This window comes from Falco punctatus (assembly GCF_963210335.1).
Source record: "Falco punctatus genome assembly, chromosome: 4".
In the NCBI taxonomy this organism is placed as follows: domain Eukaryota; kingdom Metazoa; phylum Chordata; class Aves; order Falconiformes; family Falconidae; genus Falco; species Falco punctatus.
In genome coordinates, this window is record NC_137583.1 from 89,899,242 (window position 1) to 89,918,885 (window position 19,644).

Here is a 19,644-nt window from a genome sequence, read left to right on the forward strand (position 1 = left end):
TTCTCTTCAGGTTCCTGCTCCACGGCCAGAGGGGAAGGGAGAGTGTGCGACACCTGGGTCCGGGCACCTCAGCGTGTGCCTGCTCCTCTCTCCTTCCAGACAGTCCCAGGAACAGGGCGGGCATGGGTGGGTGCAGGGGTGCCGGCTCCATCTCCTGCAGAGCCGGCTGCTGGCCTGTGCAGCTGCCTAGGGGGCCGATGCCAGGAGAAGATCACCAGGGATGCCATTCCCTCTGATGGACGGTACCTACACCACGAGGCTCTGGAGAGCGTTCTGGTGGTAGAGGCTGGGGGACAGGTGCAACGAGGCCTGCCTGGAGCAGCAGGGAGAGAGTTTTGCTCCACCCTCTGGGCTGTGGTTTGGAGGCCTCTTTGATCGGGCAGAGGCAGAGGCAGAGGTGAAGTTGCAAGCATCAGGTCCCTCCGGCTGGCAGGTGCCTGCACACCCCGTGAAGGGAGAGCGTGACATGGCCCTGATTGTGCTGGCAGCCCTGGCGGGACTGGCAGCCTTTGGTGAGATGCCGCTTCCAGGCTGGGGTGAACGAGGCAAGAGTTTGCGCAGCTGGTGGTGGAAGCACGGAGATGTCAGTCCTGACTGCCTGGGGGATCAGGGAGTGTTTCTGTAGGGAGAGCCGGGGCTGCAGGTGGGTATGGCAAATAATGTGGGAGATGTCAGGAGTAACGAGCATAAGAGGAAGGACAAGACTTTACCCTGCATTTGCGGGTACCGAGCATTCTTGAGTGTGCTGCTAATACAGCCCAAGCCCGAAAGAGGGAAGACGCTGGGGAGCGGAGCTGTGTGGCATCTGGGAGCTTCTCTCCTGGGTGTGCTGGAGAGAAGGTTACCGGCCTCTGCAGGGCTGTCTGTAAACCTCGGGGGACAAACAGAGAAGGCTAACTAGAGTCAAGGAGAGCTGAAATGCTGTACAGAGACAGGGCAAGGGCAGAGGACGTGGTGTGTCATATGGAGGAGCTTCGCTAGCAAGAAGATACAGTCAGAGGTGGGAGAAGGACAGCTCATGGCTGCTGCTGCTGAAGGAGACAGCAGCAGTTAACATAGCTCAGAGGCAGATACGGAGAGAAAGAGTGGCTGGAAAGACATGTGCGCGCTGCTGGAAAGCAGGATGATCTGGGCGGTGAGGAGTGGCAAGAAGCTGCAGAAAGAAGGGTGCAGGGACAAGCAGCTCAGCAGCTCAGAGGCTGGGAAAAGTGAGATGGAGAGCGGGGACAGTGAGCAAGCCCAGGAAGTGATAGATGGACTGGTGCACAGGCAAGCAAGGCTGAAAGATGTTTCTGGCTTTACAGGTCGTGCCCAAAAGGACTCTGTGCTCCAGTTCCCCGCAGAAATGACCATCCAGACGGGACACAGCACAGCTCTGCGCTGCAATTTCTCCACCAGTTCTGCCAATCCCTACATCTTCTGGTACCAGCAGCGTCAGACGCAGTCCCCGCAGATGCTGCTGCAGGGAGTGTACAAATGGAAACCGCAGGTGGATTCAGGGAGGTTCTCGTCTTCACTGTCTGTGGAGACCTCCCAGGTGGTTCTGCATGTGCGGGATGCTGAGCTCCAGGACAGCGCTGCCTATTTCTGTGCGCTGAGCCCACAGTGGTGCCCACAGCACGCAGCAGCGCATAGAAACATGGGCGGTGCTGTGAGGGGCAGATCCCTCCCTGCCACTGCTTGCCTGGAGCTCTGAGCTCAGCCTGCTCAGCAGCAGCACCTGGGGGCTGTGGTGAGGCTGGGCCTCTGCCTCCCCAGCCTGTACTGCTGTGAGGCACAGGCCTGTGTGACTTGTGCAGCTGCGTCTGGATCCAGGCTCTTTGATGATGAGAAGCGCTGGAGAAAGCACCGCAGAGTGGACGTTTCCATGGCCCTTCCAGATATCGAGCCTGTCCACATCTCAAGCCTATGTGTGGGGGATAATGTAAAGCTGGAGAACATCCCCTTTGCTGCAGCCACCCAAAGAATTCCCATGGTACCAGGAAAAGAAAGGAAAAGAAACATTAAATCCCTCAGTGGTAGCAGCTCCCGCCTGACCTTGGTGATCTCCTCAGGGGTCTGGGACCAGCCCCTGCCCTTGCAGAGGGAGCAGTTCCACAGTGACACACTCATGTGGCCGCAGAAGGGGTGTGTCTGGGACAAGCCAGACTCCCCTTGGGCCGCAGACACTGAGGCTGGGGCATCAGAAGTGATGTAGCAGTGAGCCTGTCTCTAGGCTCACGTGAAGGCAAATACCCTCTCGTGTAAAGGCAGAGAAAGGCAGGAGCAGCATTAATTTACAGAGCAGCTGAGCAAATGGTTTGGCTGCCCTGTGAATGCTCACGCATTCTTGTTATTTTTCCCCTCTTTTAATTGATGTGCTGGCCTTTGCTCGGCTGCTGTTTTGCCTGCAGGTGCGGGTGCGGTAATTGCCCGTAGCAAGAGGGAGCTGCCAGCAGCCTCCTCTGTGCGCCTTGAGCTGGCTGGCTTTATCCTGCAGACACAAAACAGGTTTTGCACATAACCATACCAGGGTAATGACAGTGCACGTGTTTCACCTAAGGCTGTGGTAGCGGACGGGCTGCAGGGATGCCTTCTGTGAGAAGCTGCCAGAAGCTGCCCCCATGCCAGAGCCATAGACAGAGCCAATGACAGCCGGCTCCAAGGCGGTCCTGCTGCTGGCCAAAGCAGAGCTGATCAGCAGCGCTGGCAGCGCCTCTCTGATAACATATGCAAGAAAGGGTAAAAGGTGCTGTGCATTGCCTGGGAGAGAAGAGTCAGAAAATGTGAGAGAAACAACTCGGCAGGCACCGAGGTCTTTGAGGAAGGAGGGGGAGCCGGTGCCTGAAGTGCCAGAGCAGATGCTCCCCTGCAGCCACGGAGAAGACAATGTTGACACAGCTTGTCTTCTGGCAGCCCGCGGAGGACCAGCTTTACAGGCCAGCCCAGGTTCCTGAAAGGCAAATGTCCCTGCTGGACAACCCCAGGCTCTAGGAGTTTTTGCGAGCTGAGTGGATGTGGGAGGAATATTTTCCCCCGCTGGATATGGAAAGCCTTCCCTGCTAAGGGATCGCGGCCTGTGATATGTAGCAGGGCACTCTGGAAGCCCACCCCAACTTGTAAGTAGCTCGTTTCCTGCTGGCTGCAAGGTTAGAAAGACTTTTGGAGACAACTCTTCTGCCTCTCCCCCCAACAGCCCCTTCCCAACTGTGTTACCGGTCACTGCTTTCATCTTGGGGTGATGGTGCAGATCGCCATGAATTAGGGTTACTTCTGGCCCAGTATCCAGCAGAGCCGTAACACGGTGAGTGCTGTGCTGGCTCCGCAGTGTCACAAGCAGAACTCAAGGGCTGTGTTCATTCCCGCCCCTGGCCAGCCCTGTCCCTGCCCCAGTGCTGAAGAGGGGACACCCCTTCCCTGGGCTGGTTTGCAGGTGAGGAGGGATGCCACCCCGTGTGCCCCCTGCTCTGTCTCTGCTTCACTATTGAATAATGGGCCATATACGATTTATTTAAAGAACATGTGCTCATGTTTGTCTGAGGAGACCCTTATTGTTAACTTGAGGGTGCACTAAATCCTTGAATGGGTGACACAGGGAGTGGGCTAATTGTCCAGGCATGAGATATGTTAATACTGTTAACTTGAAGATGTACTAAATCCTTGAATTTGTGACAGAGGGAATGTTGTGCTAATTGTCCAGGTGTGAAATATGTTAATGAGTTCATGGAAAGTTAATGAATAGACATGAGTGACTTGTATAAAGAAGGGGCTGAGAGGTTCCCTTGCTGTGCATGACTTTGGTGGAGCGATCCCCCATGCACCCACCGCTGCCAAATAAAGATAACCTGCGCTTGCTCATATATTGCTAGAGTGATTCTTTAAATCACTGTCCTTCCCCTGCAAAGGCATTTCCCACGGGGACCTGCCAGCTGCACCAAACGTTTTGCACCAGGAGCTGCTGGTTTGATTCCCAGTGGAAAGGCACCCGGACTCTGTAAATGGCCATTTCTTATCCCAGAGAATGTCACTGAAGAAAGAGATGGCAGTACAGATAATCCTGTGTCCTTCAGATGCTGGGAGCCCTAAGCTACGTGCTGTCAAATAGGCGGCTCCAGTCAGGGCACAGCACGCCACGCTCGTCCTGCCCATGAAAAGGTCACCCCTTCTTGGTCAGTCAAACTCTAAGACGATTGTCATGAAATAAAACAGCTCTATTCAGCATTTCTGCTGCGAAACAGAAGCCATGTTCACATGAGACCTTCCTGCTGCACTTCAGATACAGGCAAGGACACAAGGGCAGTGCAATCACTGGCACCAAGCAGAAGCTGCCCGAAAGCTCATCGGTTGCAATGGACGGGCTGAGTTTGTCCCCTGGCCAAGGGATCTGTGCAGAACAACACGGGCCTGAAGGCCAGGCTCTGCTTGTAGCAGGGCACAGCAGAGGCCAGGGCCTCCTCGGGATACCTGGATCACCAACTCCCTGACCTACGGTGATGTGGGGGTGAGGGTGATGGCACCCTGCTGGTTGTTTCCTTCATGTGAAGAAATGCCAGCTCTTGACCCTGCTCAGAGCAGCAGCTTTCACATCCTCCTTTCTTAGGGTGTAAACCAAGGTGTTGAGCAGAAGAGGAAGAACCACGCAGAGAACAGCCGCTACTCTGCCCAGTGACCTTTTCTAGGGGGCTCCCGTGTAGGTGAAGACACATGAGGCATAGAACCAGGCCACAGCAGTGAAATGAGAAGCGCAGCCTGAGACAGCTCAGTGCCCGTCTTCTGCACAGAAGAGCTGCAGCATGATTTAAATCTCCATTGGAAAGGACAGCCGCTGGCAGCAATGCCCTTAGTTTGAGGTCTAAAACTTGGGTGGATCCTGTGCCCCTTTTCTATCTTTCCATGGTCTCCGTTGGGCAAGCAAACTAGAGGTCGTGCCAAGAGCCAGTAGCAGCGCTCTGGCAGGGCTTTGGCAAAAGGCCTTACTTGCCAGGCACGCAACAGAAACGCCCTTATAATGGTGTTGGCCTTTTCATATTTTTGCTATGCTTGTATGTGCTTCATTAGCCATAATCCCCTCTCGGTGGAGGACAGGGATGTAGGGATTTCCATCCTTCCACTTGTACACTTTTGCCAAGACACTGGGATTTTCATGGAGGAAATAGGATATGAGACTGTGGTGGCTGACAAGAGACAATTCCATCTCCCAGAAGGGATGAGATTTACAGGTAAAGGGAATTCTAGGTATGTTCCCCCAGCACTGCAGCCAATTCCTGAGCACAAGGTCTGTGGTGGAGAGGAAGCCTGCATGGCTCTAGTAGCTCACTCAGCTGTTCAGAGTCCACGTTCTTGGGCTTCAGAAGCACAGAGGAAAACCTGGTTTGTGCAGCGGCAGAGGCCCTCGCCGTGAACCGGTGGTAAAGGATCCCTTCTCCAGGCATTCTTTGCATGCGGTTCAAAGCGGCCAGCCAGCACGCTTGCCTCAGCGGTGGTGGCCTGGAGCCCCGGGCAGCACAGGCCGCCAGGGGTTCTCCAGGTGGGTACTTGGAGGGATGGATGAAGCCTGGCTGTAAAGCAGAGGGCAACATGGTGCTGTGGGCTGTGGTTAGGCTGGGCGTGTGCCTCCCCAGCCTCTGTGCCAGTGAGGAAAGCTGTAGAGATTGGTATGGGGGTGACTTTTTCAGCCAAGTCCAAGCCCAGGGGCTTGGAACACAGGAGTGAACCCTCAGCAGAAGGATCCTACTTGTCTTGCTCCTAGGCTCCCCCCAGCATCCACCGAGAGTTGCCGTTGGAGAGAAGGGTTCTAGGCAGGAGGCATGATCGTGCTCGTGACTTATTTCCTGGCCAAATGAGCCCAAGGAGGGAAGATCCCCTCCTTGCCTTGCACCTGGGGGTTGGCTGAACCCTGAGCCTGCAATCTCACCCTGTTCAGATGCATGGATCAGCCTTTGGCAGCTTATAGAAAGCGAGGTGGAGCATGAGCCCAGTGCCAAAGCTGACAAACGGATAGATACGGCGGACACGGAGCCAGGCAATGCTGAAATACCTTTCTGGCTTGACAGATCACAGGCAGAAGGAATTTACGCTGCACTTCCACCAGAAGCGACCATGCAGGTAGGACGCACCAGAAGAGGATTGTTCTCCAAAGGCCTGAGCCATGATCGAGCACTTCCTCCGGGGAGAGGCACCTTTCAGCTTCTGGGTGGCGCTGGGACCGTGCTGTAGACACAGGTTGTAGGTCAGGCAGCTGGGGAGGCAGGGGATGCCTGGTGGCCAGTGGCTGAAGGTGAGTCAGCAGTGTGCCCGTGTGGCAAAGCACACCTACTGCGCTCTGAGATGCCAACGAAAGCGGAGCCAGCACAGGCAGGGAAGTGATCCTTCTCCTCTCTTTGGCGCTCCTGGGACCATGCCTGGGCTCCTGCGTTCAGCCTGGGGCTCCTCGGTGTGCAGGAAAGGTACAGGCGTGTTGGAGGGAGTCCAGCGGGAGGCCCCAAGGCAGGCAGGGAGCTTGAGGACATGATGCACTCAGAGCCTGAGCGAACGAGGCCTTAGCAAAAGAAGGCTCCAAGGGAGACCTTAGGGGTGTCCACAGCTACGTGCTCTGAGCACGTGGAGAAGACGAAGCCAGGCTCTTCTCCAAGTGCACGGTGCCGGTAGGCCGCGAGGCCACAGACACAGTTTGGAACCTGCGGAATTCTACTGACGTGTGAGAACCTTATTTTCCAGTTCTTTTTGACCCTGAAAAAGCTCAAGGACTGGAATGCACTGTCCATAAATGTTGTGCAGGCTCTGGCCTTGGACGTTTTCAAGACTCGTCTGGACACAGCCCTGACCGGCCCTGTCCAACCTACATCATGCTATGGGGAGAGCAGAAACAGTTTGGCAGGTTTGTTTGATGGGACTGGAAGTAAGGGCAGGACAGCTGGAGATCCAGCTGGTTTGGAGGAAAGGGAAATTGGCAGGGTTACGGTCATCTGGAGAGGCTGCGTGGTGTTGGGTGAGCTTTGCAGAAGCTGATTTGTAAGAGGGGTTGAGCAGCGGGGCACAAAGCTTCATGTGTTGCTTCCTCGAGTACCGATCTTCTTTTGCATAGAAGGAGAAAGTCCACAGTGCCTGTGGGGCTGAGTGGGACAGTTGGTGTCTGCAGGGCTTGGGGGTGTTGAAGATGATGTTTGTAAGAGCTGCAGCCTTGGGCTGTGCTGACAGGAGCTTGGCGCTGGGCACCGTGAAGGCGCTAGGACAGGCCAACCCCACCAAGGCCTTGTGCTGTGAGAGAGAGGGCACAGGCATCAGGGAAGGAGAGACTCCCACGACATTGCATGGGAGGATGTGTCAGAGAGGTTGGTCCCCAGCTGCAGGCCTATCGCCCCTCCACCCTGGCAAGGCAGAAGCTGCTGAGTGCAGGAGCAACAGGGGCCACTGCTGGAGGAGGCAGGAGCACAGCACAGGCATTTCAGGCATGCTAAGAACAAGAATTCTCTCCTCCCTTTCTCGTTCTGGGTTCCCCTGGCAGAGTCATTTCTGGCAGCTCTGCTCTCTCAGAGCTCCTGGTGGGGACGCGGGCGTTCTTTGAGTCGCTCTCACACATGCAGGACGATCCATCTCAGCATGGTCCTTGCGTATCTCGTCATCGCTGACTTCCTGAGGCAACCGCTGGGTAAGCCTTGGCTTTGACTGACGGTACGATTCCTCGTCTGCTCTGGTACCAGCAGAAGAAAGGCTAAGCCCCACAGCACGTCTCGTAGCAGGCAGCGGGTACTCCCAGGCAGAGCGGCCATTTCACCACGTTGCTGAACAGCACAGGGAAATAGAGCGTCCTGCAGCCAGCGCAAGTCGAGGTCTCGGCCAGTGCCGTGCACCTCGCTGCTGTGCAAGACACCCTGGCACAGGGAGATGCTCCGGCTGTGCAAGGAGCCAGGGGAGGGAGGGGACGTGCCTGTGCAAGGCTGAGCTTGGGGGAAGGGGCCCTCAGGTGTCCCCGGGCAGCGCTCCTTCCCCCGTCCACCCAGAGCTCTGCGGGCCAAGACCCTCTCCCAGGGAGGGCCGGTGTCAGTGGCCTGAGAGGCAGCAGAAGGCGGTGAAAGAATCTGAGGTCCCCGTGCCTTCACTGTGGCTTACCTGAGTATTCTGCCCAATGGCTCTGCTGAGGCGACAGGCAATGCAGGAGATCAGCGCAGTTTCTGCATTGGTGCCTTGCTGCTGCTCTTGGCTTTCTGGTTTCCCTGCGGCACATTGCTTCTTCAGGTATTCCTGCAGGCCTGTCTCTTAGAGCAGCTGCTCGAGGATGCGTCCCTCACAGGTCAGAGCTCAAGGTAAGAGCAAAGGTACATAAGTAACATGCCACGTGGCAATGCTCCTTCCTGGAACTACATGATGACAAGGATTTTGGAAAACCCTCCGGCTGCTGTGTGTTGGGACCCTGAGGAAGCCTCTTCTCAGTGCGCTCTGTCCGCCCCTGGAGCCTTTCTCATGCCCTACCTTGTGTGCTGCCCTCAGCCCTGCCTCATCTCTTCTGCAGCGGGACCATGCTGTACAAGTCTATCCAAGAGCTGAATGGGGGAGCAGACCAGCAGGCAGAGGTGGGCAACATGTCCTCCAGGAGAAGAGCTGGCCTGGGGGAAAGCTGCTTCCTGCCTGGGGGAAGGCCAGGCAGCACAGAGCAGCTGTGGGGGCTTGGGCACTGGGTGCCGTCGTCTGTGGCCTGGCCAGGCTGACTTCAGCATCAGCCTGTGAGTCGCCTTAGCCCTGCCCATGCGTGCAACTGCCGTGCTGTGCAGGGAACTGTTTCTGGGATAGAGGGTGTACAGGTGACCTGCCCTTGCTATCCTTGCCCTTGGGTGCAGGCCATGGACCATCATTATGGGGACAGGTGGGAGGAGGGGGAGGAGGAGGAGAATGTCTTGGGCTCTTGTAAATGCTTTTTCCTCACTCTAGCCCCAATCCTGCTTCCTTTGGAGCATCTTCAAATGACCACGGTGACTGGAAGACGTGCCTGAGCACTGGAGGAAAGCCAGTGTTGCTCCTTCCTTCAAGAAAGGAAGAAGGAGAATCCAAGGAACCACAGGCTTTTCAGCCTCACCTAAGTCTCTGTGAAGGGGATGGAGCAGGTAATCCCAGAAAGCCTGATTAATGCAGGCATGATAGCGATGAGAAAGCCACCATGAGTAGTCAGTATGGCTTCACCAAGGGGAACTCATGCCTGACCAAGCTGGTAAGCTTCTGCGATGAAGAGGCTGGCTTGGGAGATGATGGGAGAGCAGTGGATCTCATCTGGCTCCACTTGAGCAAGGCCTTTGATGCCGTCCTCATTAAAGAAGCCATTGACATAGAGCGCTGCATGAGCAGACGGTGAGGTGGATTGAAAACTCTCTGAATGTCCAGGCCCAGCGGGGGCCGGTCAGTGGCGCAAAACTGAGTCACAGGCCACTGAGTAGTGGGTGTTCCATGGATCAATAGTGGGCCCTGTTCAACCCCTTCTTTAATGATCTCTAGGATGGAACAGAGCGTGCCCGCAGCAGGGTTGTAGAGCACCCCAAGCTGGGAGGAGTGGCTGCTGTTCCAGCGGGTCTGGCCACTGTCCACAGGGACCACACCAGGCTGGAGAAATGGGCTGATGGGAACCTCATGCAGTTCAACAAGGGAAAGGGAAAAACTCCCGTCCTTGGAAGAACAGCAGCACGCTCCAGGGCAGCCCGGGGTCACCCATAGAGAGCAGTCCTGTGCAGAGAACAAACTAGGCTTCTGGTAGACACCAAGCTGGCCATGAGCCAGTACTGTGCCCCTGTGCCAAGGAGTTCCAAGGGAATCCTCGGCTGCCTCAGACAAAGCATTGCCAAGAGGTCAAGAGAGGCGATTGCTCCCCTTTTCTCGGCACTGCTGGGCAACAGGTGGAGTGGCATCTTCTCCCATACTTTGTTGATCCCCAAAGTGGTGACAAAAGGGATCAAGAAGAGGTGAGTAGCAAAGGGCCTGGACTAGCAGGCTCCAGGAGTTGTGAGCAGTGGTGCAAAGCCCAGCAGGCAGACAATAGCAGGGCCTCTCAGGGATAGGCAGCAGGACCCACACTCCAATGTTTTCATGAATGCCAGGGGAAATGGAAAGGAGGACGCTCGCCACAAGTTTAGGGATGAAAGCCAACCACAGGAACAGACGGTACCTCTGTGGAGCCAAAATTGTTCCCAGCAGGGGCAGGATCTACCTGCTCAAAGGAAACAGAGAAGAGGGACTGCACTCGGGAAGTGCTCTGCAACAGAAGCCGAGGCAATGAAGAACTGCTGGAACACGGGGAGGCGTGCTTAAGCAACAGGCCAACAGCAACAACAAGAACTGGAATGGATGTGCCTGGACGTTTCTGCAGTACCAACCTGAGCGAGCCTGTCCAAGGCTGGACTGACTGTGACCTCGCGTAACCTCATGCAGTGGGCATTGTTGCAAGCAGGGGTGGATCTCGATGAGCTCTGGCGGTCCGTTGTGCCCAACACTGCGCTTCCCCAACACCCCTGCTCAGCCTGAGCCCCGCACGCCCCTGGGCACACGCGTCCTCACGCTGCCTTTGCCTGCACAGGACTCTGCGGCCCAGGGCTGGGGCTGCAGAGGCAGCAGAAGGCAGGCTCTGAGGCTGCTCCCCGGCACCCGCAGGGCAGCGGGGGCTGCCGCTTCCAGCCCCGGAGCGGGGAGGCAGCTCTGGAAGCTGCTCCATCTCCCGGGCCGAGGCCCCGCTGCTGCCCCACGCTGCTGCGAGCCCCCGAGCGGCGCCGGCGCCGGGCTCAGCCCCGGGGCGGAGCTGGCGGCGGCGCGGAGCAGAGGAGGCGGAGGAGAGGAGGCGCCGCGGCCGCCGCCCAGAGCCGGGGCTGGCGCGGGGCAGCGAGGCGCGGGCGGCGGAGCGGCGGCATGCGGCGGGGCCGGGGCGCAGGGCTGGCGGGGCTGGCCGCGCTGCTGCTGGGTGCGCGGGGCTGGCGGCGGGGGGCGGGCCGGGGCTCGGCCTGCGGGGGCCCCCGCGGGGCTGCCGTCCCCTCGGGCTTCTGCACGGAGCCCTGCCGCCGCGCCGGGCTCGCGTCCCTCCCTCCCTCTGCTGCCATCCCGCCTTCCCTCCGGAAACTCGCCGTGCTCTCGCTGTCCAGCCCTGCCCGCTGCCTCCTTCCCTCCGCCTTCTGCCGCGGAGCGCCTGCAGCCGCTGCTTCCCCCCGGGCTCCTTCCCTTTGCTCCTTCCCCGCTGCTGCTTCCCCCCGGGCTCCTTCCCTTTGCTCCTTCCCCGCTGCTGCTTCCCCCCGGGCTCCTTCCCTTTGCTCCTTCCCCGCTGCTGCTTCCCCCCGGGCTCCTTCCCTTTGCTCCTGCCCCGCTGCTGCTTCCCCTCGAGCTCCTTCCCTTTGCTCCTTCCCCGCTGCTGCTTCCCCTCGGGCTCCTTCCCCGCCGCTGCTTCCCCTCGGGCTCCTTCCCTTTGTCCCTGTTTTTCTCCAGTGACTCCACCTGTCACTCTCGCGTTCCTATGTCTGCCAGCCGTTAACGGACACCTCCGTTAATGCACCTGTAGACATCCTCTGGGAACTCTTCTGCCCCCCATGCCCGAATGTTCCTGGCTGGGATTTGCCATGGCGAACGGCAGGCGGGGCTGGGCACAAAGCAGGTTTTGAGGATTCCCCCTTCTTTTTCTCCTCGGCAGTGGCTGTGGGCAGAGCCCAGGTGCAGCAGGAGCCGTCGGCAGAGACCACCGAGGACACCGGCATCGCCATCAGCTGCTCACACCCCAGCATAGGGACAGGAGACTTCATCCAGTGGTACCGCCAGCTCCCGGGCCGAAGCCCCGCATTCATCACGAGCGGTCACAAAGGGTCCGGAGAGGTGCAGGACCCTCCGGGGCGGCTGTCGGTGGCGGCAGACCGCCGGTCCAGCGCCCTGTGGCTCGCCCGGCCCCGGCGCAGGGACGCGGCGGTGTATTACTGCGCCGTGGGAGACACGGGGCTCGGAGCCGGGGCTGCGGCCGGGCACGAACCTCCGCGGCCGGGGCCGGGCGTGTGTGTCGGGGGCGGGGGGACAGCCCCGGCCGGCCCCGCCAGGGGGCGCTGCCGCCTCGCCCCGCCCGGCCCCGGGCGCTTCCCGCCACCGCCTGCGGCACCGGCACCGGGATCGGGTCCGTTGAGGCTCTGCCTCTCCCGCACAACCTTGATCCTTCCTTTTCCTTGTCTCTGCTACTTCCCCTAAACCTCTGATGTCTTGCAGAATCCCCTAATATTTTTTTTTACTGCATCCATAGGGAGTCTGCTCCTCATGGAGGCAGGATCACTTCTGAGTTTATAAGATGATCACCTAACCCTTGTAGGAGATATTATCCCCAGAGCAGAAGTCATAATACCCTAAGGGTTGGTGAGAATATTTTGGTAAGGCAGGTTGTGCTGAATTTCTTCCTGCCGGAGAGTAGCAGTGGGAAAAGGGAGTCACACTCCTGCCCAACAGAAAACGGCTGGTGGCTGCATTTCAAGGATGTGCATTTCTGGGATCAGTTTTGTCCCTCTGTGCACTCATCTCTTCTTACACAAAGTCGTTTTTGGAAAGCAATGACTGGCCTTGTAGGTGGGAGTCTGTGGGGAAAGCTGAAAAAAGCAGCTACGGTAGCAGGCCAACAGGGTCTAATTACTGGAGTGAGTCAGCTCATCAGGCCATGACAGTGGCTGTTTATATGGTGCCTTCCAAGGTGACAAAGAAAGCTCATTCTCTGCTCCCGGAGGAAAATATGTTTATGGAATATCTTTACTGGAAGGCATATGAGAAGCCTGAGAAGCCCCATTGCCACCTGAATGGGGTAGGAATAATAGGATTTGGATGTCACCCTGGGGTAGAATTCAGGTCTGTGTTCATGCTCAGCTGTACACACAAACGTCTGTTAGGGTGTATTCAGAATCTTGGAAGAAATGCAGGACATCTTGGAAGGTAAACTGTAAATATGTTGTAATATGGTGATGCTAACTAACTCTCTCCAGACTGACATTTCACATGACCTGAGTGCATTTTTACACCCACGTTACATTTGGAACTGATTGCTTATTTGGCCAATCTTCCTGTTTTTCTTCATGTTTGGAACATCTCAGGCTTTCTGGAAAGTGAGTGCTGTGGCTTAGCACTGCTGCAGGTGTTGCAGGGAGACACTTTAAGAACTGAGATCAACATGATGTTTGCCCCCAGAGCCTTGGCTCAAAAGATCCAGTTTTCTCAGGAGACAGAAGCCTTTCAGCATCCTGAGGGACAAGCACGCCTGAGCATTTTCATCAGAGGCCACTGTAAGGGCATGTGGAAGGTGGGAGGGGCTGATTCACTAAAGCTGTCTAATCAAGTCCCTTTTCCTTTCAAAGGGAAGAACAAGTAAAAGGGAAAGTGATAAAGCACACAATGACACAGGTCTCTAAGGGAGTGATAAGGGAGACAAAGGGGGAGACCAGAGCTCTTCAGCTGCTGATTGATGGGCCATTAGGAAAGTAAGGGTGTGGGTTTGAAGTGCATCAGTCTGAGCTTTATAAGTGAGGAGTGACAGAAGGAACATCATTATGAATGTTTGAGGGTTCCTGGGGGACTAGTCCAGCCCCCACCTCTCACAGTGCAGCACTCCAATGGGTGCCCTAAGCGTTCCTTGGGTGTATGTGTGGGTGAACCACTGATCCCTCATCCTGTTCCTTGCTGACCCCTCACCCCTTCTCTTGCTGAATAAGTTGTCCTCATCACCTCTGGCTCTGCAGCATCCAACAGCCTCACTGGAGGCAGGTTCCTCCATTAGACTATAGCTTATATCACCAGAGCAGGACACAGAGACAGAGGACACAGCAGGGTTCAGCTCCTGTTTCTGGAGACATGAGGAAGAGGTTGTGTTCCCAGGAAGCTGAGGAAAGAAATGGCAGAAACAGAAGAGACTTCTGTCCCCAAAGAAATAGTAACATCTCTAGAGAGGCAAGGACCCCAGCAGAGATGTGAAATGCCTGGCCTAACCCAGCAGTGGGTGTGCAGAAAGGCAGCCAATTCCAGCTGAGGAGGTGAGGGCTCCACTGCAAGCTGACTGGGAACAGCCCTTTCCCACAACTGGCACACCCAGAGCCCCCAGGGACCCTCATTGTGGAATGAGAGGAGTGCAGAGGAGAGCAGGTCCTCCAGATCCTAAGACACAGCCGTGCAGCAGCTTGTAGTTTTCTGACAAGCTCATTTTGAATGCAAAATATCCCAGCTAATGCTGTGGGCTGTGGTTTGGCTTCCTGAATTGCTGCCTTTTCATTTCGTGGGCACATTCCCCAGTTAAGGCACCTTTTGCATGACAGGATGACAGGCCCAAGCAAAACATATCAGCATGGGCAGAGAACTCCACTCGTATGCTGGAGTCATCAAATAACTGCCGCATACCAGTCCAAGACTAGAGCGAGGTTCTGCTTGTATTCTCAGGACTCAAAACAGAGTCAAGGAACTTTATTTGCCTGAGAACAGGTTTGCAAATGTGAAGGAGAGAGTGAGAGATAGAGAAAGGAAGGAAAGAAAGAGGGAAAGAATGAAAAAGTTCACAGCAATAGCTACTACGCTGGAGCTGCAGCATCCCAACAGTTTGATTTGTTTCCAAGTCCAGTGGGGGAACGTTTCATCTGATGTTGGTTGCTTCCATTCTTTTATAGGGTTGTCATGAGCTGTTAACTACACCTTCCACCCAGCGGTGGTGTGTGGGCCTAATACAACCAAGTGGTCCCTAGGGGTCTCCAGGCCCCTTGATATCCCAACCCCGGGTCTGGGCGCATGCACAGGGGTTTGGTTAAATTTCCCAGGATTAGGTCCCCTCATTGCTCCATGGTGTCAGTCAGTGGGTTTCCTGCCTTAACAATGTTGAAATAAACCTTTGCTGTGGTGATGGTGTGAGTTTCCTGCCATAGCAATGCTGAGACAAACATCTGCTGTGGCGATGGTGGTTCTCACCGATGCAGTCTCTTCTAATATCTGATGTCAGTCTGGGTTACACTTTTGGGTCTTTTTGTGGTCCTGTTGCCAAGAAGTGGCCTGGCTCCTGGGTTTGACCATATCCTACCTAACACTACTCCTGGGAAAAGTCCGCTGGTCTGTTTTATCTCCTCCTGTTCTGCACCAGGGAGGAAGGTATGGGTCAAGATGTGGTGCAAGCTCTTTTCCATATCTCAGAAAGAAAGGGCTGACAAGAAATGGTATAATAAAATGTCTGATTTAGAAAGATAGAATAAAAAGAGGAATACAGATACTGATAAACTTTACATTCCTTCAAATGCAGAGAACCCTGGCTTCATGCAGCATTGTGCAGACCCAGGTGGATTTTCCCAAGACACGCCGTACAGATCCCATCTAGAAAGAAATTCTAGTTTGCTCCCATGTTGTGTGCCTTTAAAAAGAAAAGGAAAAAAAGCCACAACTTCTCTTGACACACTGGAAGGTTATTTCTGCCATAACACACACCAGCGTGCAGCACAGGCTGGCAGAGGGCACTCCAGCAGATTCCCTTGCGGCAGCTACTCATGCTAACACACGGGCTTCTCAAGCCTGTAGTGCAAGGCCCCATAGAGCAGATATGTCTTGCCCAAGAATACTGGCTCCTTGAATGCAATCTTTGTTTTCTTCAGAGCTTCCAATACAATGCCCCTCTGTGCCGTCTCCCTGGGTACTCAAGCAACATTATTAGCACGTGTAGAGTCTTGTCCTTCCTCAGAATGCTCCCCAGAATCCCTGCTGGGGCTGTCCCCAGGATGTTCCCAGCCGAGTGCAAAGTTGCTCATGTTTATGCATGTGTTCTCTTGTCTACACTTATCTGCACGCTGGATTTGTGCAAGTTTTTGTGAGTGCAGATTTTTGCATGATTCTATACTGGTGTGCATGAGTATGTGCATGTTTGTGTGTCATTGGGTGTCACTCATCACAAGGGCATCATCTGCCAGTCATAGCAGAGGCAGTCTCCACTACTCTGATCGTGAGGTTCACAGAACAGCCAGAGCCAGAAGGATCCTGAGTGCAGCTGAACAGCAACAGAACCAACCTGGCAAAGAACTGTCCATAGCACAGGCACTGAAATGCAACCTTTGGCATCTTCAGCCCTCCTTTTTCTGCCTGCCCCTGCAAAGCTGACACTCCACCACTGCTACTTCAGGCCCCAGCAAGGATGGTTTGACACTAGTTTGGATTCTTATTTTAATTCAATATGGAGATATTTGGAGTGCCTCAGCATAGCTGGAAATCACCTCTCTCACCAGTTCCCTGCCAGCCCAAGACACAGTGGTTGTCCCAGGTACTAGAGTACAAAAGAATGGGGTTTGCTTTATGAGAATCTTGTTTGAGACCAGGAAACATGGCTGACTCATTGTCAAGTTGGTGTCCAGTAGAACCACCCAGGTCATTTTCTGCAAAGTTGTTTTACAGCTGGGTGGTCCTCAGCACATGCTAATGCATGGGGTTGCTCCTCCCCAGATGCAGAACTTTGCACTTTTGTCCAAAGAGGGAAGCACGGATACCTTGTTACCCTCCCATAGGCACTGCACCAAACCAGATCCTTCCCATTGCACTTCTCAAGTTGCTCACATCAGCTGGGTAGTTTGTCACAGTCACCTGCACCACCACCTCCTTGGACTGAAATCCCTCCTTCTTCTGGTACTGGTCATCAGGAGCAGTGAGCCCAGATACCTTCTGGGCTCTGCTGGGTCCTCCAAGAACAGTGACTGCTTTGTCCAGGTGATGTTCACCACCTGGGAAGATTTCAGCTGAAGGTCTGTGATTTACAGGGCCATCCTCACCTTGCAGCCTTGACTGACAGAGGAGTGCCTTACTGCAGAATTAGATGCACAGCAGTGAAAGTTCCCCTCTCCATTGTATGCAGAGTACCCACCAAAATGAGAAATGCAGCAAAGGCTGCAGATCTGACAGGAAGCTGGAAAGAGGGAAAGGTGCTGCCCAGAAGCAGTTGTTCCCAGTGCCAGGGCTGCTCCTATTACTTCTCTGCTCACCGGCTCCAAACACCAGAACTTTGCCTCCCACCCCTGTCCCAGTCTTGGTCCCTTTCCTTTTCAGTGTGCCAGCAGCTGCTGGGGCGGGGGGGGGGGGGGGGCAAGTCCTGCCCTTATGCCTTGTGCAGGTGTAGAGCTGCACTGGGGTTGGGGCTGCAGATCCTCAGACTCCACACCCCACCAACCTGCCCTGCCCCAGCAAGCATTGACCCAACCCATCAGAATCAGGACTTCATCTGCCTATTCTAGGAATTTATATGTTCACCCATTAAAATACGGGGGGTTTTCCCCTTTATCACCCCTTCCCCCCCCCCTTCTTTTTGTATATACCTTTTTTTCCCCTTTTTCCCCCTGTCTCTGAGTCCTCATGTGTGGAGAAATACTGAACATCTGCTTCCAAAATAACAGAGGTTAAACTAAGAGAAATCTGAAACTTTTTGAAAAAAACACTACACCTGTGTTTCCCAGAGCCCTGAACGTTATGAGGAGCAGCTGTGCTTTCAAAAGCCCTCCCACCAACAAAAAGCACACAAAACCAAATACACTCTACGGCAAGGAAGAAATGTTCCCATGCAGCATAAATCTTACAGAGGGAGAGGGAAACCCAGGGAAAAGTTCAGGAAGCCACTGTGACTGTCCAGTCTGCTGTGAAGACAAGCAAAGGCAAAAGGTGAATGGACCTCATTCTTGCCCTCCTCAGCCTAGAGGTGTGACTATGTCATACACGCTCTGGCATACTCTGCAGGATGCAGCCATTTCATTGTGCTCCCAAGAGTGCCTTGCTCTGTAGTGTGCTGAGAGTCTCCGGAGGTACAGGGGTACTGCAGCCAGGAAAAATGATCTTCACCATGGCTGTGCCAGCTTGTGTCCTGCTAATCCAGTCAGGTGGGTGTATTCATGTACTTCTTATTGTCTCCAACAGTTTTTAGTACATTACGTGGAGGTCTGTGCTGGCAAGATGATGAGGTCAGGGAGAAATGCAGAGGGGCAATGGAAGTAGATCTCTGAACTTTCCTTTTCTTTGCAAAGACAGAAGGGTTTGGTGCAAACACAGCCTTAAACCTAGGGCAAATGAGAGAAGGAAGCAAGCTGCCCCACAGACACATTTCTGCCTGTGTTGCAGGTCTTGTTGGAGGTGACCCCCAGAAGCAATTCTTCTCCGAGGTGTCAGTCGCAGTTGGGCAGCGAGTGGTTCTGCCCTGCCAGTCCACCATAGAGGACAGTGACAGCAATTTGAATTTCTTCTGGTACCGCCATCTCCCAGGGGAAACCTTGACATTTCTCCTGCAAGCATTTAAAGCTTCAGGGAATGACAAGTTCCGCAATGGCCGATTCTCTGTGGTGGTCTACGAAAACAAAACAGCCCCCTTACAAATAGCAACTGTCTCTTTCCAGGACACTGCAATTTATTACTGTGCTGTGAAACACCACGTAAAGCTAAGCCTCATTTCCGCTCGTGCAAAATCTGCATCACCAAGAACAGCACAGGAGTGGCGAGGCTTTCTCTGCATCTTCCAATCTTGGTAATGCTTTTGCCCTTGAAATGATTCTTTCCTCTTACATCAACCTTTACATCTCTCATCCCCAGCTTCTCCCTACCTTTCTCAAAGACCCCATCTATGCAGAGGTATTCAGATCAGGGACTTAGAAACGCAGGACCATGCGACTGTTTGCAGATGAGCTGAGACACTCAGCTTTCCTTGCTTTCTCACACAGAAACCAACACCGCTCGAGGAAATGATCAACAATCCCAGACATAACCTCCAGATGCAGCATCAATTTCTACCTGCTCTTGGTTCCTCCAGAAGCTGCCAGAAGAACCCAGTGGTGCTGGGGTTACAGCATCCTGCCTGAGGTCTTGACCCAGCTGTAGGCAGAGCCAGGGGATTCATGTCTCTGCTTTGCTCTTGGCCAGCCCTAACCCTCAACACAGCTGCCTGATGGACCACAGACCCTCATCTTGCTCCTCTTTGCCGAGCCACCAAGGAGCAGGAAAGCAGCTTTTACCTTAATACTGCAGCACTGGACAGGGTAATCCTTCTTTTGCTGCATATGGTTAAATGGTGAGATCTCCCCACACCCCAGGCAGCATAAAGTCACATTCTGTGGAAAATACTAATAAAAAGAAAAGCTAAAGAAAGTGTAGTAAAACTAAGAAACACCTAAGCAACCAATACCATTGCAGCTTATGAGGCAAGAGGCTCTACATATTAATAAAAGGTACTCCCTAACACTTCCCTGAGATAATCAAATAATAACTGATGAAGATGAATAAGTTCAGGAAGATGAAGATGATCATGCGATGATGATGGGGTTCCCCAGGGTGTGCTCTGCTCACTGCTTGGTAGCACTAGGGACCCAAAGGCAATTTGGTTTGAGCAGCCCAGAGCCCAGGCAGGATTCGGCTTGGTATGTTCTCCCCACAGAACAGGCCAGGGAGCCTCCTACAACAGGTTTTCCAAACAGAACAATCATGACTGCAGTACACTGGATGTCACCACACTGGATCTGAAGGACACCATCTTGTGTCCTGGCAGGAACGACAGGAAAATACACCCAAGAGTGTCCTGGCAATTCCTACTTTACCACTGTGCAGCTTCTAAGTTGCTTCTGGCACAGGCCAGACCAGCACCAAGGAGGTTACAGGGCTCTGACTGAAGCATAGAGTGGGGTGAAGGTGGGGCAGGCAGGGGTGAAA

The 19,644-nt window shown here is 54.6% G+C and overlaps 1 protein-coding gene across 5 annotated transcripts in view; it reads left to right on the forward strand.

Moving 5' to 3' along the window:
• Positions 1-270: 270 nt before the first annotated feature.
• The window catches only part of LOC308061735 (T cell receptor alpha chain MC.7.G5-like), a 103,084-nt gene continuing 83,710 nt past the window's right edge, over positions 271-19,644 (forward strand). For 3 of the 5 annotated variants that reach the window (XM_080382134.1, XM_080382136.1, XM_080382137.1), the window contains exons 1-2: positions 10,770-10,912; positions 11,630-11,913. In XM_080382134.1, coding sequence (XP_080238260.1) covers positions 10,861-10,912; positions 11,630-11,913 — 336 coding nt within the window. In that variant the 5' untranslated portion in view covers positions 10,770-10,860. Of the gene's footprint in view, positions 513-1,304; positions 1,590-10,769; positions 10,913-11,629; positions 11,914-17,558; positions 17,832-18,069; positions 18,375-19,644 lie in introns of those variants that run through there. The other 2 variants (XM_080382135.1, XM_080382133.1) reach the window with 2 other exon arrangements.